The sequence below is a fragment of the Geotrypetes seraphini genome, chromosome 11 (assembly GCF_902459505.1).
Source record: "Geotrypetes seraphini chromosome 11, aGeoSer1.1, whole genome shotgun sequence".
In the NCBI taxonomy this organism is placed as follows: Eukaryota; Metazoa; Chordata; class Amphibia; order Gymnophiona; family Dermophiidae; genus Geotrypetes; species Geotrypetes seraphini.
The window spans coordinates 87,044,803-87,072,455 of record NC_047094.1 but is presented as its reverse complement, the minus strand read 5'-3'; the positions used below and the strand labels follow the sequence as shown (position 1 = coordinate 87,072,455).

Here is a 27,653-nt window from a genome sequence, read left to right as displayed (position 1 = left end):
TACTATGAGAAAAAAAACTAAAATCATAAAAACCAGCACATAAAGTAAAACGTATGAATGAAAAGCATGAATAAAACATGATGTTAATTTTTGGCGTCATATTTTATATGTTTTTATTTATGCTTCTACTATTCTTTGTTTTAATATGTTTTGTGTGCCTTGTTTAGGTATTTTATTCGTGATCTTCATTCATGCATTCTTTTTGGCGTTATGCTTTGCTCATGCAACACATGCATTTAGGGCTCCTTTTACTAAGTCGCGCTAGCGGTTTAACGCACATAATAGCACACGCTAAACTGCGGGATGCGCTAGCCGCTACCACCTCCTCTTGAGCAGGCGGTAGTTTTCGGCCAGCGCCGGGGTTAGCGCATTAACCCCACTAGCGTGGCTTAGTAAAGGGAGCCCTTAGTTATTTATGCTTCTATTATTTTTTGTTTGAATATGCCTTAATTAGGTATTTGGTTCAATACATTTTACTGTATGTGTATATTTTTATGATTTTATTTTTTTCTCAGTGTTCCGTGAAGAAGGCACTTTATCAATAGTTTTGTGTCATTGACCTTTATAGTTTACAATGTCTTATGCTTCCATTTGTTTTTTACATATCTTTTTCATTGGCTCTGTGATTTCAATTGCATCCTGTATTAATATTTATTTTCATGTCGCTTATATGCAATTTGTTTTTATGTTGGATCTTATGGTTTTAATATATATTTTTTTATATATCACCGTTCTCCAATAGTGTCCCTCTCTCCTTAAGCCCGAGTGCCCCATGTCTGTGCCTTTGATGGTTAGCTGATCTGTGCCACAGTGCGTAATGTCATGGCCTGTACAGGGGCCAATCCCCAGAACAGAATTCTTTCAGGAGTAAAACAGAACAAAGCAGGATACATGGATCTTCTTGTAACAAAGCCACAAGTAAAATGTGAAAAGCAATCAGCAAATTTAGCCTTTTTAAAGTTAAAAATCACCAGTGTTTAATGGTACCCATCTTATTAGTTATTGGTCATGTTACTTGCCCACTGAGACTGTTCCTGACAATGTTGAATATTTTCGCTTTTTGCTAATATTTTCAAGTGAGATTCACCAATTTAGCCAAGTATAACCCCCCCCCCCAAACAAACATGTGCCAGTATTATGTCCCTGGGACTACAGATTTTCCATTTTCTGCCTGTGTGATTTGGTGTTTGGAGCATCGCCTTTCCTACACATCTGTCCTCCCCCCGTCTTTTCCTTACCCTTCATTTTTCCCTTCCCAAGACTGCTTAGGTGACTTGCTGGCCAGTTGAGAAGAGGCGGTGTTTCCAAGACTGAGCGTCTCAGTTCTACTGTTGAACCACAAAGGGTCACCTCACCCCTGTCCTTTGTACTTGAAGCTCTCTGTCCTGGAGGATGGAAGACTTGATGTGTCTTTGGGCTACATCCCCATGTTTTTCATTTGTTAAACATTTTTTGCTGTGTGTTTGAAATGTGAGAATTGTATGTTTCCACTGCAGCTTTGTGCGCTCTGTCACCATGGACAAGTGGAAGGATGTGGAGCTGGAGAAAATGAAAGCCGGAGGTAATGCCAAGTTTCGGCAATTCCTTGAATTCCAGGATGACTACGACTCCTGCTGGACAATGCAGGAGAAGTATGACAGCAAGGCTGCAGCTCTGTATAGGGACAAGGTAAAAAGAGAAGAATGGAAAACCTGATAGGTCTTATGTCTTTAGAAATGTGGAGGAGTAGCACAGGTGTCAAAGTCGGTCCTCGAGGGCCGCAATCCAGCCGGGTTTTCAGGATTTTCCAAATGAATATGCATGAGATCTATTAGCATACAGTGAAAGCAGTGCATGCAAATAGATCTCATGCATATTCATTGGGAAAATCCTGAAAACCCAACTGGATTGCAGCCCTCGAGGATTGACTTTGACACCCCTGGCCTAATGGTTGGAACAGCAGCCTGAGAACCAAGGAAGCCAGGGTTCAAATCCTGCTTTTCCCATGAAACTTTAAGCAAGTCACTTTTACCCTCCATGCCTCTTGTGCCACTGAAGTTGTAAGCCCTCCAGGATAAGGAAATAACTTGTATTCCAGTGCAAATAGGTGTGTCATGATGAACGCTAGAACGCTATGGAATTCAATAGGTTCTCATAGCAGGAACCCTGCAGTGCTTGTTTTTTGTGTCTTTTGAAGTATTTGCGGGAGTACATTTTGGAGATTTATACAGTATTATGATGAATGTTATGGCATTCCCCCAATGCTAGAAAGTCGTGGAGAATGAATCCACTCCAGCTTTTCAGTTCCTCCTTCACTAAAGGACTCTGCTGCCCCCTTGAGGGTTTCCTTTTGCAAGTGAGCCAGAAGGTGTCTTTCTGATCTGTTCTGTATATTTCTTTTTTTTGTGTTTTTCATGGTTTTTGGTGGCTTTCAGTTCTCAGAGCTCTCTAGGTCAAGGAAAGCTCTAGTGCTGCCTGATTCAGGTAAAATTATTTTCATACAATTTGGTCTATTGAATCGATTTTTATTTGATTTAGAAAGTTGCGCGGGACAAAGATCAAACCCATTCCTGCTGAAAATCAGATCCATCCCCGCTGGAATTTAATCCTCCCCGCAAGTAATCTCTTCTGTCCCTGCCCCCATAAACTTCAAAAGTAGTTATTTCATTTAATTACGCTACTGAATTAAAGGCTCTGGTAGAGACCCATTTACAAATAAGCAAAGACACTTTATTTGGAAATATTAATTGGGAAAAATTCATACTTTGTAAACAGGTCTCTGCCAGATCCTCTAATGTAAATATAAAATGTAAATACTCTAGCTGATGAGAACCCTCAAGCTGTGTCAGCTGAGGACTTCCTGTGAAGGTGGCCAAGGCTCCTTTTTGCCAAACTTGGCAGGCAGAAGCAGCGTCCCGAGTCACAGATGCTGGCACCTTAGTGACTCAGGGATGCTGCCAGCGACAACTTCACTTGGTGGAGAGAAGTTCTGTCCACCTTTTGGAGGAGGTCCTCAGCAGGCGGTGCTTGGGGGATTTCCACCAGCCACAGCAAGTACTTCAACACTGGAGAAGTAAAACTAAAAATGCATTTCCTTTTCTGTTGAACACAATACAAAGACATCTGTTATATACATTTCCCAAAGCTAACATATTTCAGTCAATAAATTCTATTTTTTACCTTTGACTTGAGATTTATTTTTCCATCAAGTTGGTTCAGTTTCTCCTTTTTTCTGCTTTCCTGTCCTCTGCAAGCTGTTGCTGTCCATTGGTTCCTCCTACCATGGTCCAGCATTTCTGTCTTCCTTCTCTCCCATTGTACAGCATCCACACATCCTTATAACCTGGTTCATTCTTCCTTCCCCCCCACTCCTGCACAGCATTTCTTCCTCTCTCCGCCACCTCCATGTGCAACATCTCCCTATCTCTCACTGTCCACCATCTCTCTCCCTCTAATTAACATAAAAACATAAGAATAGCCTTACTGGGTAAACCAATGGTCCATCAAGTCTAGTAGCCTGTTCTCACAGTGGCCAATCCAGGTCACTAGTACCTGGCCAAAACCCAAGGAGTAGCAATATTCCATACTACCAATTCAGGGCAAGCAGTGGCTTCCCTCCTGTTTTTCTCAATACCAGACTATGGACTTTTCTTCCAGGAACTTGTCCAAACCTTTCTTAAAACCAGCTATGCTATCCGTCTTACCACAACCTCTGGCAATACGTTCCAGAGCTTAACTATTCTCTAAGTGAAAAAAAATTTCCTCCTATTGGTTTTAAAAAGTATTTCCCTCTAACTTTAAGTGTCCCCTAGTCTTTGTAATTTTTGACGGAGTGAAAAATGAATCACTTGTACCCGTTGTACTCCACTCAGGATTTTGTAGACTTCAGTCATATCTCCCCTCAACCGTCTCTTTTCCAAGTTGAAGATCCCTAACCGTTTTAGTCTTTCCTCATACGAGAGGAGTTTCATCCCCTTTACCATCTTGGTCGCTCTTCTTTGAACATTTTCTAGCGCCACTATATCTTTCTTGAGATAAGGAGACCAGAATTGAACACAATACTGCAGATGAGGTCCCGTTCAGTCGCACTTTCTGTAAAAGGAGTAGGAAAAGAGAGAGGGAGGGATCCAGAGTGCATCTCTCTCACCTATTCTAAAGCCACATCCAGTATTTCTCCCTTTCACATCCCCTAGCCCTTGGGCAGTATCTTTTACTCTTCCCCACATATCCCATTCCCAACATTTCTCCTTTTGTCACCCCTCTCCAGTGCAATGCTGCAAGAGGTTGCAGCAGCCATTTTAGAAGGCAGCTTTGAGGAGGCAGGAGCAAAAGGGCCGTGCTCCTACCACAAAGACCTCCGCTGGACCACCAGGTACTTCAGTAGGTCTGGGGGGGAGCCAAGGGAAAAGAGCTGCAGGTTGCTGACCCTATCCTAGCCTATGCAGCATCTCTTCCCTCCCTCCCAGCACGTGTATCATCTCTTTCACTCCCTTCCCTAACCCCCCAGCCCATGCAGCATCTGTTTCCCTCCCTCCCTTCCCACACACCCCAAGTCCATGCACCATCTTACTGGACTTTCTCTTCAGGCCAACAGCAGCGTTCCTTTGTTCCTCCACGCTACCATCAGCTGACCCAGAAACCTTCCCTGTGATGCGTTTTCATCAGAGGGAGGGCTTCCCTTTGATTGCATCAAAGGGAAGTCCTCCTTTGGACGTAAAACGCGTTGGAAGGAAGGTTTGTGGGTCAGTCGCCGGTAGCGTGGAGGAGCAAAGGAATGCTGCCGGTAGTCTGCAAAGAGTGAACAAATGCGACTACATAGGGCCCGACTCATGAGGAAGATACCACACTTGTGGAATCCCCGAACAAAGCCGACCCATCTCCGTGAGTCTCGAGGGGATCCCAGACATCTTAGAGGGGATCCTTATGAGATTCTCATTGCTCCGTTCTCATGCAGCTGTCTAATTCGATTTGATTTTCTTTTCCCACCCAAACGAGCATTTGTCCTGACAGGTTTATTTTGTAGCCTTTTCACCCATCTATCCCCAATTGCCCTCTCCAATCCCACACCAAAACTGGAGTAAACAAAAAAGTATTTTCCTATCTCTGTAGGGTCCTAGCTCACACTCGCTAACACCAGCTCTGGCAGGATACACATTTCAAATCTGACATATTGTAATCACTAAATAGAAAAGAAAATCATTTTTTTCTACCTTCCACTGTCATATCTAAAATTTATTTCCTACTGTCTACCATCTCTCTCTCTCTGCCTTGTGCCCTGGGTCAAACCTCTCTATTCCCTTCCATACAACATCTCTTCCTTCCTCATCTTCATGATCATGTGCAACATTTCTTTCTCTCTTCCCATGCACCATATCTCCCTGCCCTCCACCCTTTGTCCAACCTTCTCCTCTCTTTTCCATGTATGTATCTTCTCCACCAGATGGAGGATTTCTCCTTCTCGCCCCTTTCTACCTCTTGTTTCATCTCTCCTTCTTTTCCTCAACCTCAACAGTTCTTCCTCTCCTCCCATGTGCAGCATTTTTCCTCCTCTCCCATCCATCCCCCTGTACAGCAGCTTTTCATCCTTGCCTCCATCCACCTATGCGTTAGTTTTCCAATCCTCCCACCCAACCCCTGTGCAGCAGCACCCCACCACCCCTCCCACCGTGAGACCTGACATACCTCTGGGCCTTCCAAAGAAGCAGCAGCATGGCGGTGGCCAGCCTTGAAGAGGCAGCACTGTGAACTGGTTGATTGCGGCCTGCCCTGCCAGGGCTTCTCTTTGTTGTGTTATCAGTGATGTCACTGATGATGCGGCAGAGGGAAGGCCCCGGTGGGGCAAGCCGCGAGCAGCCCATTCAGAGCACTCCCTCTTCAAGGCTGGCCACCATTGCTACTGCTTTAGAAGTCAACTACAGCACGGATACCCTACTAGGAACACTAATAGACACTGCAAGACAATACCTCTATACAGGCAAGAAAATCCTGCTCATACAACTAGACCTCTCTGCAGCCTTCGACCTGGTAGATCACGACATTCTTCTACAAACTCTAGACTCCATAGGAATCTCAGGCAAAGTTCAAGGGCTTCCTACAATCCAGAACCTACAGGGTTAAAACAATGCAAGAAAAATCAGAACCATGGTTCAACCCCTGCGGAGTTCCCCAAGGATCACCCCTATCACCCACACTATTCAATATATACATAGCCTTCCTCAGCTCCTACCTAGACAAACATGGCATAACTTCATACAGCTATGCAGATGACATCACTATTCTCCTCCCCTTTGATCACCCAGAACCAACCATGACAAGCACAATACACAGAACACTCGAAATGGTAGCAACATGGATGACAGAGCACAAATTAAAACTTAACCCTGACAAAACAAACTTCATCCTCCTAGAAAACAACAAAACTCCAATCTTAACAAATCTAGTAATAAACTCGATCTCATACCCAATTCAACCTACACTAAAACTTCTGGGAGTAATAATTGACAGAGGCTGTACTTTGCAACCACAAATCAACAAAGTAATAAAAGCATCGTTCGTGACCATAAGAAATCTAAGATAAATCCGAAAATTCTTCGACAGGAAACAATTCCTATTTTTGGTACAATTTCTTATCCTTGGACTAATAGACTACTGCAACATACTATACCTCCCATGCCCAGTGACCATGATAAAACAATTACAAACAATACAAAATGCAGCCCTGAGACTCGTCTACTCACTAAAAAAATATGACCATATCACAGAGGCTTACCATGACTTACACTGGCTTCCAATACAAGCAAGAGTGTACTTCAAATTCTACTGCCTACTTTTCAAGGCTATTAACGGAGAAAGTCCAACCTACTGGAATAACTGACTAACTCAATCTTCTTCAACCAGACACAGGAGAACCCACTCACTATTCACACACCCATCATCTAAAAATGTCAAACGAAAAAAAACTATATGACAACCTAATAGCCTCCAAAGCAGTTAAACTGGACATACAAATCACCATTCTGTTATCATCAACCACAGACTATAAAACCTTTAAGAAAGATATTAAAACCATACTCTTCAAAAAATACATAAAACCCATCTAGCACGACCAATCCCTACCCAATCCCCTCCAACCCTCTCTATACCCTTAATACACCCCAATGCGCTTCTAACTACCCAACAAAGTCTAAAATGCTTCTAATTTACCCAACACTTATCACCTTAAGATCTCGACTTCTCTTTGGTAATTTTTATTACTCAACATCTATCACCTAAGATCTCGACAACTCCTTGGTACTTCGTAAGTAAATATTATGACATCGCTTATGCTATTCCATTTGGTACTTCTTAAGTAAATATCTGACTTTGCTTATGCTATTCCTTCAAACTTTTAATGTAATTCTTGGTAACTTTGATGTAATCCGCCTTGAACCGCAAGGCATTGGTGGAATAGAAATCACTAAAGTAATGTAATGTCTTTGAGATATATCAGGTCTCACCGGGGGGGAGGGGGGGGGGTCATTGGTCACTGAATCGGTGAGTCTGAATTGATTCACTGAAGTGAATCGATTCGAATTGGTGAATCAGTCAGCACTAGAAAGATCTGCCTGCATATAGAAGAAGCAGACTGGAGACTGCAGCTGACAGGCCAATTCCTCTGTGGTGGTACCTGTTGGCCAGCCTGCAGAGACTTTTGTTGAGCTCAGGGTCCAAACCCCTAGAAGCTTTGCTCACCTACTAGTTCACTGGGGCTTGAGCGCAGGCTGTAAGCATCCACAGGGGGGGGCTCAACGGGCTCTTTAGAGTGCTGGCTGTATTTTAGCCCCTCACCCTGTTTTTGCATCTGCGGGTCTGTGGCTGTTTGAGGTTCAGTCAGACATTGGTCCAACTGGCAGCCCAAATATTTCATCATTGGAGGAGCAGTTTTGAGGCAGTGATTTCTTCTTCCAGATCCAGCTACTTTTAGAGCTGAGGCAGACTGCAGCACATTCACAGCACAAGGCAGTGAGAGTAGGCTATTACAGCCTATGAGAAAAATTGTGTGTAGGGGGGGTCTGAAAAGGCTAGTTTTCAAGGTTTCTGCCACTTCATTTATGGTCCCCCCACCTCTAAAATTCTTAATTTTTTTTTTTTAGGTTTTCTTGTTTTTAGTTAAGCTATTTTTGGAACTTTTTTTGCGCCAAAATGCTGCCATTGATAGCCATCTTGAATTTCCCCTTTTTTATTTCAAAAGTTCACCAGTACCTTCAAAATACCTTATTTTGCCTCAAGACTAGCAAGGATGGAGTCCTTAGACTCTCTTATCCCTAATTCATGCCAAATTTATATTGGATAGACGCCGGAAGAGTGCCCTTGTGCCACGTGCCGTTCAACGCATGAAGGGGTGGGAGCGGAAAAATCAGGCTTAGCCTCCCATCAGATCTCTAGGGCTGAGGAGACTTTGGAGAGCCTTTCTGCTGGGAGAAAATCTCTTCCAGAGCCCCAGAACACTGGCTTACCTAGGTGTAGGAGCACAGAAGCTACAGAGCCCAAGAGATGCAAGGTGGAATCACTTAGAGGGGACTCAGTGCTGCCTAGTACTGCATTCTCGCCTGAATTTGTTAATCTGATATGGAGTGCTTATTTGGATGGTCAAGATCCCAAGGGGAGGTTTGGTAGTGAACCATGAGGTGCGTGAGGGGGCATCGGTTTCCAAGGCACACCTGCCTCAATAGCAGAGGCTAACCAGGATCTGGTGGACCTTTCTGAAAGACACTCAGAGGCCAAAGGGTCTCTGTATGCCTCTTCTGTTGCAGAGTGAGCCTTCTTGGGAGAAACAGGCATGAGTAAGTATGCAAGATACAGTAGCGGCCCTTGACCAGGGGAATGACTACAGTACGCTGGCTGTTTAAGCCATCAGCTCTACTAGAGCTCATTACTGACTCCCTGTTAGATTCCCAGCAGTTTCCATCTGCTCCGTGCTCTATTCTGAGCAGAGTGAGAGTCTACATCTTTTCCCTGGCATCCTGATATGAGTGTTTTAGTTACGGAGCATTGGGATGCTCCTGAAGGTCCAAGACAATAGCTAGGCTGTATCCGATGGCACAAGAGTGTCAGCAGATGTTTGCTCAGCCTAAGGTGGATTCCTTAGTAGTGTAAGTAGCCAAATGCGTGCCCCCGCCAAGTGAGGAGAGGCATGGTATTAAAGGACATGCAGGATCGCAGAGTGGATAAGATCCTTAAAAGACAATTTGAAGCACTAGCCTTGGGAATCAAAGTGGCTGCAGTGGTCTCTTTTGTGGCATATGCTTGTCATACCAGGTTGCAAGGTCTTACCCTAGCGGATAGCGAGCCTTTGTCCCAGCTTCTGTAAACAGGTGTGGATCACGTGGCCGATGCTCTCTATGATATCGGGGTCATGAGCAAAGTTTTAGCTTATTCTGTCTCGGCCCAAAGAATGCTCTGAATCAGGCAATGGACAGGAGATTCCACTTCCAAGGCTTTCCTCGGCAGACTTCTTTTCAAGGGACAAATGCTGTTCAGAAAGGGGCTGAACAATCTTATGGCCAGCCTGGCAGATCATTGGTCGAAGTCTTTAGCTGACAGCAGACTGCAAGCCTCGAAAGGCTCAGGGCAGTCTGATTTTCATGGCTCCAGATGCTTTTGGTAATACTCAGAAGGTGCTTCAGCTCAGAGGCCCTATCAGGGATCAAGACAGGTTTTCAGGACCTAGGCAAAACCAAGCATAATAATTCCAGCTCTGGATATGGGGGGTGGCTTTTAGAGTACACAGAGGCCTGGGCACAGATTTCATCAGACCATTGGGTGCTGGAGATCATTCGGAGCTCGAATTCACCCATCCCTTAACAACTGGTTTGTTAACTTTCCGGTGGGACAACCAGAGAAGCAAGCAAGGTCTTAGCAACAATGCAGAGACTGGTAGATCTTCAGGCCATAGAGCCCGTACTGCTTGAAGAATTGGGCTCAGGCAGATACTCCATATACGTTATAGTGCCCAAGAGAGGCTCAGAAGATTGGCGATCTAATCTGAATCTCGTGCACATTAATGTGGCACTAAAAGTTCCATGCTTTCGTATGGAAACAATGCAGTCAGTCATCGCAGCAGTTGCACCGGGGGAATTTCTGCTTCCCTGGATTTGACAGAAGCCTAGTTTCATATTCCCATCTTTCCAGAGCACAGGAAGTTCCTGAGATTTCATGTCCTTAGAAAATCATTACCAGTTCTCAGTACTTCTCTTTGGGTCTGGCGACAGCGCCCCTACACATCTCCGCAGGACAGGTTTGCAGGTGCATCTATACCTGGATGGCTGACTGATCAGGGCTCTGTCGTTCTCAGAAGAGAACAAGCTGTGACTCAGGTGGTCTGGGTTCTGCATATCCTGGGTTGGATAGTAAATTTTCGAAAGAGCCAACTGGTCCCGTTCCAATACCTGGAACATCTGGGAGTCAGCGAAAGGCAGCATCTGTCTTCCAGAGGTACGCAGACAGAAGCTTTGTTCCAGATAATGGACATGATGGCCAAGCCAGTTCTGTCCACATGGAACTAACTGCAAGTGCTAGGCTCCATGGTAGCCACTATAGTTGTGATTCCATGGGCGAAGGCTCATTTGCGGCCTCTTCAGAACACACTACTATCATGGTGGTCACCCCAATTGGTCTCTCTGCAGATGCGTCTGCTGTGGACTACAGATGCCCGAGCCAGTATGAACTGATGACTCAGCCCACAGGTATTATCAAGGGCATACTGCTCAGAATACTTTCATGGGTAATTGTGACCACGGATGCCAGCCTGTTCAGCTGGGAACTTACTGTAGTGGACAACCAGTACAGGGGCATTGGTTGGCCTCACAGAGGAAGAAGTCGATTAACAGTTTGGAGCTCTGGTCCATTCGGTTGGTGTTTTCTTGGACAATGCTACATCAGTGGTGTATGTCAATTGCCAAAGAGGCAGCAAGAGTACCCATCTGAGTCCGGTTGGCAGAATGACACCTTCAGGTGTTTTCAGAGGCATATGTAGCGGTAGTGAACAATATCTAGGCCGATTACTTCAGCAGGCAGATCGGGTGAATGGACATTATTGCCACAGCCTTCCAATCTCAACATTCAATTGGATGGCTACAGCGAGAAACAAGAAGGCGGTTCGCTTCTTCAGTTGAAGATTCGAGCCCAGAAGTGCAGATCTGGATGCTCTGGTCCAACCGTGGCCAAAGAAGGGAGCTCTTGTATGTATTTCCTTCATGGCCTATGAATGGGTGGATTCTCCATAAAATCGCAAACTCTCTGGAGAAAGTTATCCTCGTGGCACCAGATTCGCCTTGCAGATCGTGGTATGTGGACCTAGTACATCTGCAGAGGCGCTCAGATCTCTGACAGCAGGTACAGCTAGAGATTAGTAGTCATAGAAGATCCTGATCACTTTGCTCTTAAGGCATGGCTCTTGAGCATGTGGCATTAGCATGCAAAGGCTACTCAAAGGTAGTTATTGCTACTTTCCTCAGAGCCAAGAAGCCTACAATAGTCTTTGCGTATGCTAAAGCATGGGAGATATTTCAACACTGGTGCATTAAAGAGAAAGTGGAGTCATTCTCTGCTTCAATCTTTGGTGGTGGTTGCTTTCCTTCAAGCAGGCCTTGACCAAGGGTCTTGCAGCAACATTGCTCTGGGTTCAAGTGGCAGGACTTTCTTGTTTCAGGGCCTGAGAACATAATGCTCCTTTGGCATCTGATCTGCACATAGCCAGATTCCTGAAAGGGGCACTAAGGCTCAGACCATCAGTGAAACAACAGTTTCCCTCTTAGAACCTTAACATAGTCTTGTTCAACCTCAGTTAGGCTCTGTATGAGCCTCTTAAGGAGGTATTCTTTATGCATCTCAGTCAAGACAGCTTTCCTCATGGCCATTATGTCAGCAAGAAAAATCTTGGAGCTACAGGCACTGTTGTGCAGAGAGCCCTTCCTCAAGAACACAGTTAGGAGTTTGTGTGCAAGGTTCCATCCTTTTTGACGAAGGTTCTTTTGGCTGTCCATGTCGATCAAGAAGTAAGATTGCTGGCATTCCAGCCCACAGGGTCAAAGAAAGAGGACTGGATTCTGAAAAAGTTGGATGTGAGGAGAGCCCTTCTACGTTACTTAGAGGTTACTAATAAGTTCCAACTATCTATCTTTTTGTGCTCACCAGTCATGCTTGACGCAGCAGACCAGCATCCAAGGCCACCATTTCCAAATGGATTCACATGGCCATTTCATCAACATATACTGCTTGTGGCAAACTGCTGCAGTCTCAGTGAAGGCACTTTTTTAAATAATTCTTTATTCGTTTTCAAATTGAACAGCAAGTGCACAAAAGAATATATTATACAAATTATACCACAATAGCACATTAATATCTACCACATAAAAATCTAGTGATGCAATAACTCCCCCCCCCCCCTCCAACCACTAGAAGGGGTTTAACTAGAAGTGTAGCTTCTTCATGGACAGAAGCTTGGGTAATTTTGCCTTTGATTCGTAGAGCAGTGACCTGGTCCATTCTTCATACATTCTTCAAGTTTTACAGAGTGGATGTGGTTCAAGGGAAGATACCACCTTGGGTCTTCAGAATTATGAGCAGGCACAGAGGTCCCACTCTAAATATCTGGGTCTGCTTTTGTATGTCCCTTGTGTTCAGCATGACACACCTATTGCACTGGAAAAACTGATTAGGTTCTTACCTTGCTGGATCTTTAGAGGGCACATGTATCAGACCCTGTAGACCTTACAGACATATATTTTTTGATTTGCTCTCTAATGTGTCTCTACCCACCCTTGTGTCTTTGTTCAGTATTTTCTTAACATATACAATCCTGACTCCAAGAAAGGATCCATTAGACACAGTTTCTTTATAGAATATAATGCAGAAAACAACTGATAGCAGCTATGTGACAGTGTGATAAGTCACCTTTAGCTGTTGGAGTAATTAGAAACCCAGGACATAGAGCTGGAAAAGACGGGGGACTTCATGGGGCAAGTGTTTGTGGTTGTAACCTGGCTCAAATTTCTGTGACTGGTGGTAATTCAGTTTTACTGTGATTTGTGGCTTTTACCTTGTTTTTTACTGCCTTCGGGTTTTTTTGTTGTTGTTGCTTTCTTTTAGATTGCTACTGTGGCTGAGGGCAAAGACTGGTCTGTTGAAACATCTGCTGCCAGGAACTGGATCCCTCCTCAACCTAAGACTTCTCTCCCACCAGCACATCGGTGGGTCTTTCTGTTTAACACCTGTAGTGCTGGTAACAGAACAATTGTCCATTGGAAGACTACTCATATCTGGGCTCTTTTGGCGTAAGAGGAACCTATGTAACTCCATCAAAAACAGAAATGAGCATTCTTTTAAGGTTAAGAAGCCTCTGTGCCATATGATTCACATTTTATTGCTTGTGGTGGGCAATTCTCTAATGGTCACCCAATTTTGGGTGCCAAGTGCAAATTGTATCTGGGTGAGATTAGGTTATAGAATAGAGCATAGATCTGCATTTGCATATTGCCATTTTTTCCAAAACTTTTAATAGATATTTAGTGTAATACAATGTGAAATCAAGCCAGAAATGTTGGTACAGAGGTATAAACAGAGCTCAGATAGCAAATGTTGATGCATACTGACTTTTAAAAGTGCTGTTTATTCATACCTATGTAAAAGGTAGGTGTAAATGTTGCACTTTAATGCAGAGCTTGCACTATTCTATAAATTACATGTATGCTCCCTTGCAGTTGCATTCTAAGCTTGTAGAATATCACTTAGTACCCAACTGGCACTTTTATGTGTGAATGTTATTCATGTATGTAAGCGCTAGTATTCTATAAATGTAAGCACTATTTCATATTAAGATTATAGAACTAGGACAGTTTCTCAACATGCGGTACAAGGGTACACGAGCTGCTTGTTGGGGGCACGCGGCACTGCGCAGGTCTCGCTCCCCCATTCCTCCTTAATCACTGGCTGGTGCCGGGAATCCTATGCCCTCCTTCCTGCCTCCCTCCACCAAAGCACTGCCACTGCCGGGGATCCCATGCCCTCCTTCCTGCATTCCCATGTCCGCTGAAGCCGACCCAAAAAGGCTTCCCTCCGATGTCAGTGCTGACATCAGAAGGAAGCCTTCCGGATCAGTGGAAGACTCCAGTTACCTCCTTCAGGGCTGTTCCTTCCACACAAGGACGCATCGCGGGTAGCGGCTTTTGCACACTGCACGTGGCTGACCCAGAAGCCTTCTTGCGGATGTCAGAGGAAAGACTTGTAGTTCAGCCATGTGCAGCGTGTAAAAATCGCTGCCTGTGATGCGTCTCTGTGCGACTGAAGGCAGGAAGGAGCAGCCGAGCTGGACGACCCTGAAGGGAGCAAGAACATTGAGCAAGTAAAGGACAGAGGGGACATGATTGTGGGACAAAGGGAAAAAGGGGGGAGGAATTGAGGACAAAGGCTAGAAGGCAGGCAGGGAGACACGAAAGGGAGGGGGCATGAACTTGGGATACGAAGGAGGGAATAGAAAGGGAGAATTATTGGGCATGAGTGTGTGAGAGGGAAAGAGATGGTGCACATAGGGAAAGGAAGAAAGAGGAAAATTATTGGGCATAGAGAGGATCGAGATAGAAATGCATGGGGAAGAGAAGGATGAAAGGGAAAAATGTTGGATATGGTGGTGGAGAGGGAACAGAGGGATAGATTGAAAGGGATGCAAGGGGAAGGAATGTTAGACAAGTGATGGAGGGAAAGATGTGACATGGTGCTGGAGAAGGATGATAGATGGAGAAATGGGCATGGGGCTGGTGGGAAATGATAAAAAATGCTGCACATGATCCGGGGGATGAGAGAGGAAGAAATGTTGGATGTGGCAGTAGAGGGGGTTGAAGAGAAGCACCCTGGATCAATCTCTCTCTCTATCTCTCTCCTTTTCCCCACTCCCTTTGCAGCAAGGGAGGGAATGAGAGAAACAGATGGACAGTGAGAGAGAGAGGGAGACATGTTGCCAGTAGGGGTGGAGGAGAGAGGAAGAAAAGTTGGACTCATGGAGGGACAGAGAAAGATGTTGGTTGGGGGAAAGGAATGAGATCCGGAGGAGAGGAGGGGTGCAGGAGGCAGAAAGAAAGAAATATTGGATACACAGTCAGAAGGAAGTTCAACCAGAGACTCATGAAATCACCAGACAACAAAGATAAGAAAAATGATTTTATTTTCAATTTAGAGATCAAAATGTGGTCAATTTTGAGAATTTATACCTGCTGTCTATATTTTGCACTATATTTGTCTATTTTTCTATAGTTGTTACTGAGGTGACATTGCATATTTTAAAGTCATCTGCCTTGATCTCTTTGGAAACCCCCCCAAATATAAATGATGATTTAATATTTTCTCTGCGTACAGTGTGCTTTCTTTTTAAATAATTTTATGGTTACCATTATGTATTAATAAGATTATATTGTGTGTATATGAAAAATGAATGGAAGAAATTGCATTACAATTAGTACTATTATTATGAGGTCTGGGGCGGAGTTTGGGCAGGGGTACCCTGTTGATATTTGTTAGACTTAGGGAGTACTTGGCTTGAAGAAGCTGAGAAACTCTAAACTAGAGGATAGTGTTTCAAGTTTCAAGTTTATTAGATTTTAATATACCGACCATCAAGCAAATATCTGGCCGGTTTACATTAGAATTAAAAATGACAGATAGGAGTAGGAACAATTGAAGAATTATTAAGTAATTTAAATAATATATAGTGAACATTAAAGACATTAACAAGACGGACTTGACAGTGAGGAGAGAGGGAATGGATGGGTACAGTTACATTGTAGGTAGAAAAAGGAGAAAGAGGGGTTGGGAAAAAAACATGTTGGATGGGAATAAAATATATGGAATGTTTGTAAAAGAGAGAAATTAGATAGAAGAGAAATTAAGAAGTGAGAAATTAAATAGAAGAGAATGCATCACGAAATAAAAAAGTTTTTAAGTTTTTCTTAAATTTGTCAAGGTGTTGTTCGTCTCGAAGTGGTTGTGGAAGGGAGTTCCACAATGTCGGGGCAGTTACCGCAAAATTTATTTTGCGTGTGTAATAAAACTCTTTTATAGACGGAATCAATAAGAGATTTTGATTTGAAGATCTCAAAGTTCGAGTAGAGCACTGAGGAATGAGAAGTTTGTAAAGATATAGCGGCAGGTGAGAAGATTTTATTTTGAATGACAAAAGAATGATTTTGTAGGTGATTCGATGTGTCACGGGTAGCCAGTGAGCTTCTTTTAGTGCTGGCGTAACATTATCATATTTACCTAGGTTATAGATGAGTTTTATTGCGGTGTTTTGTATAAGTTGGAGGCGGCGAATTTCTTTTTGTGGGAGGCCATTGAGTAGGGAATTACAGTAATCTAGGTGAGAAATAATTAGAGAATGAACAAGAATTTTGATAGATTCGGTTTCTAGAATTGAGGTCAGTGAACGAATTATGCGTAGTTTAAAGAAACATGTTTTAACTACCGAACTAATATGGTCATGAAATGATAGGTCTTTATCAATGGTCACTCCTTTTTTTTTTTTTTTTTTGAATAATTTTATTGAATATTATCGGTGATATACAAAAAGTAGTTCAAATACATATAAATTGAATAAAAAATAATGATGTATAAACAAAAGAAACCATAATTACATTCATTTGCATATAACAGATTAGTAAGAAGAATTCAGAGTATTTGAAACTGCTAAGAAAAGAAATAGAAAGGGTAGAGAAGCCGAGATGATGAAATAAAAGAAAAAAGAGAGATAAGGAAAGAGAGAGAGAGAGAGAGAGAAAGAGAGAGGGGCAGAATTGTCTACGAGGTAGAGTGAACATATGAATCTAAGAATGACCAAGGTGATTTATTTCGCACGAAATTTGTAGAGAAACTGGATATCATGTTCTTTTCATATGCATATGATTCGAATTTGTGGTACATGCTCAAAGAGTTCCACCAAAAGGTGTAGTCTAGTAGTGTGGATGATTCAAAAAAATCAATGGTCACTCCTAAGAGTTTTATTTTTGTCTCCATTTGAATTGGGATAGATTTAATAGAAAGTTTTTCTGGGAGAAATTCAGGATTTTTGATTGAAAATAGTAGACCGCGAGATTTGTCTATGTTGAGAGATAGTTTATTAGAATGAAGCCAATCGTTTATGGAGTCCAGTTTATATCTTTTATCTCAGACGTTTTGGAAATATTGATTGGGTGAAGGAGTTGTATGTCATCTGCATAGGCAAAGATCGTGAATCCGATAGATTGTGCTAAGGTTAAGAGGGGAGATAGAAAGATATTGAATAGTAAAGGGGAAAGAATGGAACCTTGCGGGACCCCATACGTTAATGATATAGAGGGAGAAGTTTCATTTCTGGCAAAGACTTTAAAGCTGCGTTCTTGAAAGTAAGATGAAAACCAAGATAGTGCTGTTCCTGTGATACCGCACTCTTTAAGTCTATTTAGGAGAAGCGAATGATCAATGGTGTCAAAGGCTGCAGATAGGTCGAGTGAGATAAGAAGGACAGATTTTTGGTGGTCATGATAGTAGTGTATGGTTGAGATAAGGCCTAGCAGAGACAGTTCAGTTGAATGTGATGAACGGAAGCCTGTTTGGCAGGGGTGTAAAGCAAAGGTTTTTTCGATGAATTCTGACAATTGTGTGTGTATGATTTTTTCCGTTAGTTTAGATATTAAAGGAAGATTTGCAATTGGACGGTAGTTTGCTGGGAGTGAGGGATCTAGATTGTGATATTTTATTTTTGGAAAAACAAGAGCAGTTTTCCATGTCAAAGGGACAGAACAGTTGGAAAATGATTTAGATATCATTTCCCAGAGATATGGACCAAAGAAAGAAAATAATTTTTTAAGAAGAAAAGGAGGAATACTTTCGAGGGGTGTGTTAGAGGTATTGAGAGATTTCAATATTAGTAAATTTGCTAGTGAGGGCATTGTAAATGTAGAAAAGGTACTGAATGATAGAATGGAAGAGTCATTGGTGATTTGGGAGGAGGGAGAGGATGGAGGTGTTCCGAAATGTGTTCTGATACTCTTGATTTTATTGTCAAAAAAGTTTATTAGTTCAAATGCAGAGGGAGTAGTAGTTAGGGGTAGTTTTTTAGTAGAATATTTTGACAGAGATTGAGCGAGATTGAAAAGTGTTGAAGAATTGCGAGTGGAAACAATAAGTTTGGCATAATATTCCTTTTTAGCTTGTTGAATTGCTTTTTTATAGTAAGAGGATTTTTCTCTGTAAAGTAATAGGAAATTAGGAAGGTAGGTTTTTCGCCATTTATGCTCTATGGAGCGAAGTTGTCTGCGTATAAGAGTAAGATTTTCGTTGTACCAGGGTTGTTTTTTATGAGTTAAGTTTGAAGTAAATTTCTTTTTTTCTTGTTGGGGTGCCAGGGAGTCTAGTAGGGATTTTGTGGAAGTATACCAGAGGGAGGTTTGTTCGTCAAGAGGAAGAGAAGAAAAGTCAGTGAGGTTTAGATTGAAATGATTCTGGATGGATGTAAGAGTGATTTTATTAGTATTACGGATTGTGAATGTATCTTTTTTGTTTTGATTTTGGACAATTCCTGAGGGTGAAGGAAAATCTAGTTGCCAATTAATAAGTAGGTGATCAGACCATGGTATAGAATGGGATTGGAAATTTTGAAATCAATGGGAAGTAGATGCGGGACAGAAAATCATGTCTATTGTGTTGCCAGCCATGTGGGTGGGCAAAGAAAAAAGAGGAGTTAAAGAAAGGTCGGAGATCAGCGTTAGGAGTTCAGAGGTATTGTGATGGTTGGGCAAATTAAAATGAATGTTGAAGTCTCCGAGGATAACGGAGTCTGGATAGTTAATATTGAATTCTGAAATGATAGAGATAAGAGTTGAGAGAGAAGTCTTGTTTACTGGAGGGGGAAGATAGATTAGAAGAAAATTAAAAGTGTGAAAGAGTTTAATGGAAAATGGAAGAGTTTCAACTGGGGAGGTGGCAGAAAAATTAGAAGAATTAGATTGGAGGGGAATGGAGGTATGGTAAATGACGGCACTCCACCTCCTTTTTTGTTTAAGCGAGGTTGAAAGATAGTCTTGTAATTGGGGGGACATGCTTGAGTTAAATAAGCTTCTTCTCCTTGAGCTAACCAGATTTCAGTGCTTTTAAGAACACAGCAAGCATCCTCTTCATTCATGATGTACACACACATGGGACTGTCTTTGAGGCTTAGCAGGCACTCATGGTTATTAAGGTAATGATGACTTCTAATTGTTGGTGTGATTTCTGAATAGATTTTTTATATGTGCAGATTTTATATGATATAGGAAGCTTATCCTGAAGGAGCTGCTGGGTTGGCAACATAAGAACATAAGCATTGCCTCTGCTTGGTCAGACCAGAGGTCCATCATGCCCAGCAGTCCGCTCATGCGGCGGCCCATCAGGTCCAGGACCTGTGTAGTATTCCTCTATCTATACCCTTCTATCCCTTTTTCCTTCAGGAAATTATCTATTACTTTCTTGAACCCCAATATTGTGCTCTGTCCTATCACACCCTCTGCATAGTGTTTAATTTATCCTATGTCTGAATCTCGGCAGCTCTTCACAGAATGCAGCAGGTCCAGCAGACAAGGCATTTGAAGACTGGCTAAATGATGATGTTAACTCCTACCAAAGGTAAGAACTGAATCAGAAATGACACAGACCTTAGTGTCAAAGAAAGTGTAAGTGATTTTATCCCAGGACAAGCAGGCATGATATTCTCACACATGGGTGACGTCATCTACGGAGCCCCAGCGCGGACAGCTTTTTAAGCAAACTTGCTAGAAGTTTCAAGTTTGCACACTGCACCACGCATGTGCTAGCCTTCTCGCCACTAGAGGGCGCATCCCCACCTCGTGGTCCTCAGTTCATTTTCATCTGCGGAGCCAGAAGCCCTGTGGATAATTTGTGCTCGTATTGCCTTCTGTCGCCGCGGCTGTGTGTGGAATTTCGACGCGGTCGCTGCGTTATTTGTGTTTTCTTTCTTTGTTTTCTCCTTTTTTCAAAAAAAAAAAAAAATTTAACTTTTCCGTGTGCTCCGGGGGCTCCCGGTAGCCGTGGCCGAGGAACCTCGTTTGTTCCCGGCCTTGATTTGGGCCCATGTCCCGGCCCGTAACGGGATTTAAGAAGTGTGGTAGGTGTGATAGGCTTTTGTCCATCACTGACCCTCACAGGTGCTGCCTCAGGTGTTTGGGGCCCCATCACCCGACAGCATCGTGCCCTAAGTGTGCCACCTTCCAAAAACGGGCCCTTACTCGTCGCAAGGCCCGTATGGCGGATCTCTTTGCCGTCGATGCCCCGATGGGGAAGGCCTCGAGCTCGGCTTCGGCCCCGGCCTCGACCTCGGCCTCGACTTCGGACCCCTCGGCTACCCCGAAGCAGGTTGCCTCGCAGAAGCAAGCCCCGGGTAAGTCTCCACTTCCTTCCTCAGTTTCATCTACCAGGAAGCCATCCTCGGGCTCTTGGTCGGCGGGACCGTCGACCTCGGCCCAGCCCAAAGTATCGAAGGGGTTAGCCCCGAGGGAATACTCGAAACCGAGGTCGCCCTCTGCGGAGCGTCCCCAGGTGTTGCCTCCGGGTCTCACGATCCCGGCTTTCCAGGAATTGCTTCGCGCTTTAATTTCCTCGGAGCTCTCCGGGGCCATTGAGACTTTGCAGCAGGCTTCGGCCTCGACTTCGGTCTCTGCGGCCCCGCAGTTGGCGACCTCGGCCTCGGGCACCGGCCTTTCAGCGGCCGAAGCTCCCTCGGCCTCGACCTCGACGCTTCCCTCGGACCCGACCTCGATGACACAGCCTGAGGTCAGTGTGCGGTCCCGAGACAAGCAGCGCCGGGTACGCCGGATCTCCTCGTCCTCGTCCCCGAGGTCTTCACGGGGTTCATCGCCCTCGAGCAAGCCTCGGGCGAAGCACCGCCTTAAAAAGGCCAAGCGGGCTCGAGCCTCGCCTCTGAGGAGTCGTCGCTCGACCCCGCCCGAGACCGGAGCTTTGCGTGTCGAGGAACTCCGCCTCGACAACCCCGATCTTTTACGGTCCCCGATCCGGGAGAGTTCCCGTGCCTCCTCACCGAGGCGGAAGGGACGGGCCTCCATACCCCGTACCCCGGGGGGTTCCCCACGGGGGTCTCTTCGGCGGACTGTGTCCCCGACTCCTTCGAGGTCACGGGATCGTGCCTCTTGGGGTTCGGGGTCCGGGGGACAGTTCGGGTATTCTCGCCAGGCCTCTCCCTTCGGCTCCGTTGAGAAGTCTCGGTCACCCTCCCCGCCTGCACGGACATCTTCTTTTTCAAAGTTTGTCCATGACATGGCGAAGGCTTTGGGGGTGGACCTGTCGGCAGGGTCACACTATACCAAAGAATTTTTGGAGGAACAGGATTCTCCTGCCCCTCAGCGGGAATCCCCCCGCCTCCCGCTTAACAAGGTCCTCCTTCAAACCTTGCTGCGGAACCTTGAGACCCCTCTTACAGTGGCGGTAGTGCCCACCAAGATGGAATCCAAATACCGGACTCTTCCCCCTAAGGGGTTTGACAAGGGGCAACTCTCCCATCAGTCGCTCTTGGTAGAGTCGGCTCTTAAGCGCTCGCAGCCTTCTAGAGTCTCGGCTGCTGTCCCCCCGGGGAGAGAGGGTCGGACCCTAGATAAATTCGGCCGTCGTCTGTACGCGAATTCCCAGATGGCCACAAGGGTCCTCAACTATGCTTTCGCCTACTCTTCCTACCTCAGGTCCATGGTCAAGGATCTGCCGGATTTTCAGGGGGTGATCCCGGAGTCACACAGGGATAAATTTGCCACTTTTGCGTCGAACCTGTCCCAGCTCAGATTCTATCTGTTTCATGCGGTATATGACGCCTTTGAGCTTGCCTCGAGGGTCTCGGCTTGTGCGGTAGCCATGCGCCGGCTGGCGTGGCTACGGACCCTCGAGATGGACCCCAACCTGCAGGAGCGATTGGCCAATCTACCCTGCGTCGGGTCGGAGTTGTTCGACGACTCCCTGGATGCGGCTACCAAGAGGCTTTCTGAGCAAGAGCGCTCTCTGGCGTCTCTGGTTCGTCCAAAGCCTAAGCCGTCGGCTCAGAGGCCTTTTAAACAGCCGCCTAGGCGGTATCCTCAAAAATCAACACCGGCCTTTTCGAGGCCTCCACCCCGTCGCCCTACCCAACAGGGTAGAGGGGGGCCCGCCAAGCCCGCTACGCAGGGGGCGTCCAAGCCGGCGCCGTCCTTTTGACGGGATGAGCAGCCGGGGGCTGGCCCCCGCCGCGAGGTCGCCCAACCCCCTCCCCATCGGGGGTCGGCTCACGGCTTTTGCCAGGGCTTGGTCTGGGATTACGTCAGACGCATGGGTGCTCCGGACCGTCTCAGAGGGCTATTCGTTAAACTTCTCCAGGCAGCCTACAGACATGCCCCCCGGGGCGTGCCCGTCCAATCGAAGCCAGTTGACCCTTCTCCGAGAGGAAGCCAGGGCCTTGTTGAGCCTTCGGGCGGTCGAAAGGGTGCCTCTCGATCAGCGGGGCCGGGGATTTTATTCCCGTTACTTTTTGGTCCCGAAGAAGACCGGGGACTTGCGCCCCATTTTGGACCTCCGGAAGCTCAACAAGTTCCTGGTCAGGGAGAAGTTCCGTATGTTATCGCTTCCGATTCTATATCCTCTGTTGGACGAGGGGGACTGGATGTGCTCCCTCGATTTGAAGGAAGCGTACACCCATGTTCCGGTGCATCCCGACTTTCGGAAGTTTTTAAGATTTCAGGTCGGGGACTTGCACCTGCAGTACCGTGTACTACCCTTCGGTCTGGCTTCGTCCCCTCGGGTATTCACGAAATGCATGGTGGTGGTCGCGGCTGCTCTGCGTTCCCGGGGGTTGCAGGTCTTTCCCTATCTGGACGATTGGCTGATCAAGGCCCCGACAAGGGAAGGAGTTATTTCAGCGACCCAACAGACTATCACGCTTCTTCAGGGTCTAGGGTTCGAGGTGAACTTTCCCAAGTCTCACTTGCAGCCGACTCAATCCCTCCAGTTTATAGGGGCCGTGCTGGACACGGTTCTCCTCCGTGCCTTCCTTCCTTCTCCACGACTGGAGGCCCTGCTTCGCCTGGGCCGGCAGGTTTCGCAACTGCAGGTAGTGTCGGCTCAACGCATGATGGTGCTTTTGGGGCACATGGCGTCGACGGTCCAAGTGACCCCATTTGCTCGGTTGCACCTGAGGATTCCTCAGTGGACCTTGGCCTCGCAATGGCGTCAGGACCGCGACCCGCTATCTCGACGTTTGACTGTGACTCCGTCTTTCAGACGCTCGCTCCGTTGGTGGACCAACTCTACCAATCTGTCCGGAGGTTTGCTCTTTCGCGTCCCTCCGCATTGCAAGGTCCTGACCACGGACTCTTCGGAGTATGCGTGGGGGGCTCATCTAGACGGTTTACGAACGCAAGGCCTATGGTCGGCCGCGGATCGTCGGTGTCACATCAACGTGTTGGAGCTTCGTGCCATTTATCTGGCCGCTCGGGCCTTCGGTCACCTCCTGCACGATCGAGTGGTTCTCGTTCGGACAGACAACCAGGTGGCAATGTATTACGTCAACAAGCAAGGGGGGACGGGCTCTTGGCCTCTGTGCCAGGAAGCCCTGCGACTTTGGACATGGGCCGTCTCTCAGAACATCTTCTTGCGGGCGGTTTACATTCAGGGGGAGCTGAATTGTCTAGCAGACAAACTCAGTCGTCTTCTCCAGCCGCACGAGTGGTCGCTGAACTCCCGAGTCCTACGCGAAGTCTTCGACCGCTGGGGGACTCCTCAGGTGGATCTGTTTGCTTCGCCCGAGACTTGCAAACTACCTCTCTACTGTTCTCGGATGTACTCCCGGGACCGTCTCGAGGCCGATGCTTTTCTTCTCGACTGGGAGGGGAGGTTCCTTTATGCGTTCCCTCCTTTTCCTCTGATTTTGAGAACGCTGGTTCATCTAAAATCGACCAAAGCCACTATGATTCTCATTGCGCCTCGTTGGCCAAGACAACACTGGTTCTCCCTGCTTCTTCAACTCAGTGTCAGGGAGCCTCTGCTTCTGCCTGTCTTTCCCTCTCTGCTGTCTCAGAGTCGGGGTTCGCTGTTACATCCCAATCTTCAGTCGTTACATCTGACCGCTTGGTTCCTTTCCCCTTGACTTCGATTCCAGTTTCTCACTCAGTGCGGGAAATCTTAGAGGCCTCTCGCAAGGTCTCGACTAGGCTTTGTTATTCCCAGAAGTGGACCAGATTTTCTTCCTGGTGCTCCACGAACCACCTTGACCCGGGTTCAGTTCCTGTGTCTTCGGTGCTGGAATATCTGTTGCATCTGTCGAATTCTGGTCTGAAGACGACTTCCATTCGAGTGCATCTTAGTGCAATTGCTGCATTTCATCAACATCTCGAGGGTCGTTCCCTCTCTCTGCATCCTCTGGTTTCTCGTTTCATGAGGGGTCTTGTGAATGTTCATCCCCCTCTCAAGCCTCCTCCTGTAGTATGGGATCTTAATGTGGTCTTGGCTCAACTGATGAAACCTCCTTTTGAGCCGATCGATAAAGCTCTTCTTAAGTTTCTCACTTGGAAAGTAGTCTTTTTGATTGCGCTCACGTCCGCTCGTCGGATTAGCGAGCTACAGGCTTTGGTTGCGGATCCTCCTTTCACTGTGTTTCATCATGACAAGGTGGTTCTTCGCACCCATCCCAAATTTTTGCCTAAGGTTGTGTCTGATTTCCACCTCAATCAGTCCATTGTTCTTCCGGTCTTTTTTCCGAAGCCCCATTCTCATCCTGGTGAATCGGCGCTTCACACGCTTGACTGTAAGAGGGCGTTGGCTTTTTATCTCCAACGTACTAAGTCTCAGCGGAAGGTTCCTCAATTGTTTTTGTCCTTTGATCCTAATCGGGTAGGACATCCGGTTTCCAAGCGTACTTTATCCAACTGGTTAGCTGCTTGTATCTCCTTTTGCTACGCTCAGGCTGGTCTCGCTCTCGGGTCGAGTCACGGGGCACAAGGTCCGGGCGATGGCAGCTTCGGTTGCTTTCCTCCGTTCTACTCCTATGGAGGACATATGTAAAGCTGCCACCTGGTCTTCGGTTCATACGTTCACCTCCCACTACTGTCTGGACTCCTTGTCCAGGAGTGACGGCCGGTTTGGCCAGTCGGTGTTACGTAACCTGTTTTCCTAAATTGCCATCCTCCCACCTACCCCTTTTTCTGGTTGGCTTGGAGGTCACCCATGTGTGAGAATATCATGCCTGCTTGTCCTGGGATAAAGCACAGTTACTTACCGTAACAGGTGTTATCCAGGGACAGCAGGCATATATTCTCACAACCCGCCCACCTCCCCGGGGATGGCTTTTCTTTGCTGGATATGGAACTGAGGACCACGAGGTGGGGATGCGCCCTCTAGTGGCGAGAAGGCTAGCACATGCGTGGTGCAGTGTGCAAACTTGAAACTTCTAGCAAGTTTGCTTAAAAAGCTGTCCGCGCTGGGGCTCCGTAGATGACGTCACCCATGTGTGAGAATATATGCCTGCTGTCCCTGGATAACACCTGTTACGGTAAGTAACTGTGCTGATCAGCTCTTTCAAACCAGCAATTGTGATGTTTTGTAAGTCAGCTCACGAATGGCCATATGTCTTGTGTATTACATGGAATGAAATGAGAGAAAGCAAAACAAGATGATACCTTTTTTATTGAGACTAGCTTTCGAGGGGTGGAGCCACCTTCTCATTATGATTCATGTATTGCCATGCACTTAGTGTGTTCGACCTGTGACTGATTGGATGGGCCCAGTATGTATAAGTGGTGTGGGTATTCAGTAGGAGACGTAATTAGACAGTATATTTTGCTCTGAATCTTCTCTGTACTAGTGTATGTATGTGTGTGTATGTGTGTGTGTGTGTATATATATAAATATATATATATATATATATATATATATATATATATATATATTTATCCCAGGACAAGCAGGCAGCATATTCTCACATGTGGGTGACGTCATCTACGGAGCCCCAGCGCGGACAGCTTTTCAAGCAAACTTGATTGAAGTTTCAAGTTTGCTACACTGCACCACGCATGTGCATGCCTTCTTGCCCACTAGAGGGCGCATCCCACCTCGTGGTCCTCAGTTCAGTTTTTTCCGCGGAGCCAGAAGCCCTGTGGAAATTGAGCTCCTATTTTTCTGCCTTCTGACACCGCGTCTGGGTTATTTAGCTCGGTCGCTGTGCTTTAATTGTTGTTTTTCCTTTTTTGGCCGTCGTTTATCGTTAAAAAAAAAAAAAAGTTTTATTTCTTCCGTTCGGCTCCGGGGGCTCCCGGGAGCCGTGGCCGCGGGACGTCGTTCATTCCCGGCCCCTTTTCTCTTTCATGTCCCGTCCCTTGACGGGCTTTAAGAAATGCACCCGGTGTGAGCGGTTACTATCCACCTGCGATCGGTGTTCCACTTTTCAGGCCAGAGCGCTCCGTCGACGCCGCACCAGGATGGCGGAGCTTTTCGCAGTTGACTACGCGCCCGGGAAGGCCTCGACGTCGGCCTCGGCTTCGGCCCCGGCCTTGACCTCGGCCTCGGCGCCTTCGGCTTCGCCGCGTCCCTCGACCTCGAAGCCGACACCTGTGACCAAACCTGCCTCAGGTAAGTCCTCTTTTCCATCCCCGACTCCAGGGTCATCGAAGAAGCCATCCTCGAGCTTCTCTGCGGCGAGTGGGTCGTCCTCGGCCCCGCCCAGGACTCCGGCCACTAATGCCCCGAGGGAATACTCGAGACCGAGGTCGCCCTCCAAGGAGCATCCCCCGGCCTTGGACCTGCCTACCATGGTCGGGATTCCGGCGTTCCAGGACCTGCTCCGAGCATTGATTTCCTCGGAGCTGTCTGGCGCCCTAGAACAACTGCAGCGGGCTGCGACCTCGACTGCTTTGACCTCGGGGGCACCGACCTTGGCGACCTCGGTCTCGACTCCCTCGGTCTCGGCTACCGGGGCACCACCAACCTCGGCCTCGACCTTGCCCTCGACCTCTACCTCGGGGGCCCCGCCTGAGAGCAGCGTACGGCCCCGGGACAAGGTACGCAGAGTGAGACGGATTGCCTCCTCCTCCTCCTCTAGGTCCTCCCGGGGTTCCTCGCCCTCGGGCCGGCCTCGGGCGAGGCATCGCCCGAGGAAGCCGAAGCATTCGCGAGGCTCTCCTCGGCGACGTGGTCGCTCCTCGCCGCTCGGGGGCGAGGCCTTGCGGGTTTCGGAGCTTCGTCTTGATAACCCGAGGCTTCTCCGTTCCCCTGCGAGAGGGGGTTCTCGTGACTCCTCGCCGAGGAAAAGGGGGCGTGCCTCGGTCCCTCGGACGCCTGGGACGTCTCCCAGGGGTTCTTCGAGGCGGAGACGTTCCCCGACCCCCTCGAGACCATTAGATCTGGCCTCATGGGGCTCAGGGTCTGGTAGGGAGCCACGTTATTCTCACGAGGCGTCCCCCTTCTGTTCGGCGGAGAGGTCGAGAACTCCCTCGCCGCCTGCCAGGCCGTCCTCCTTCTCCAGCTTTGTGCAGGACATGGCGCGTGCCTTGGGTCTGGACCTCATGGCTGGATCGCAATATACCAAAGAGTTCCTCGAGGAGCAGGACCTTCCCACTCCCCCAAGGGAATCCCCTCGGCTGCCCTTGAATAAG

At 46.8% G+C, this 27,653-nt stretch overlaps 1 protein-coding gene across 2 annotated transcripts in view; it reads left to right on the top strand.

Annotated features, from left to right (window-relative positions):
- Positions 1-27,653, top strand: part of ARFGAP1 (ADP ribosylation factor GTPase activating protein 1) — a 156,385-nt gene that overhangs the window by 46,595 nt on the left and 82,137 nt on the right. For both annotated transcript variants that reach the window (XM_033963314.1, XM_033963313.1), the window contains exons 4-6: positions 1,497-1,668; positions 13,108-13,208; positions 19,567-19,644. In XM_033963314.1, coding sequence (XP_033819205.1) covers positions 1,497-1,668; positions 13,108-13,208; positions 19,567-19,644 — 351 coding nt within the window. The remainder of the gene's footprint in view (positions 1-1,496; positions 1,669-13,107; positions 13,209-19,566; positions 19,645-27,653) is intronic.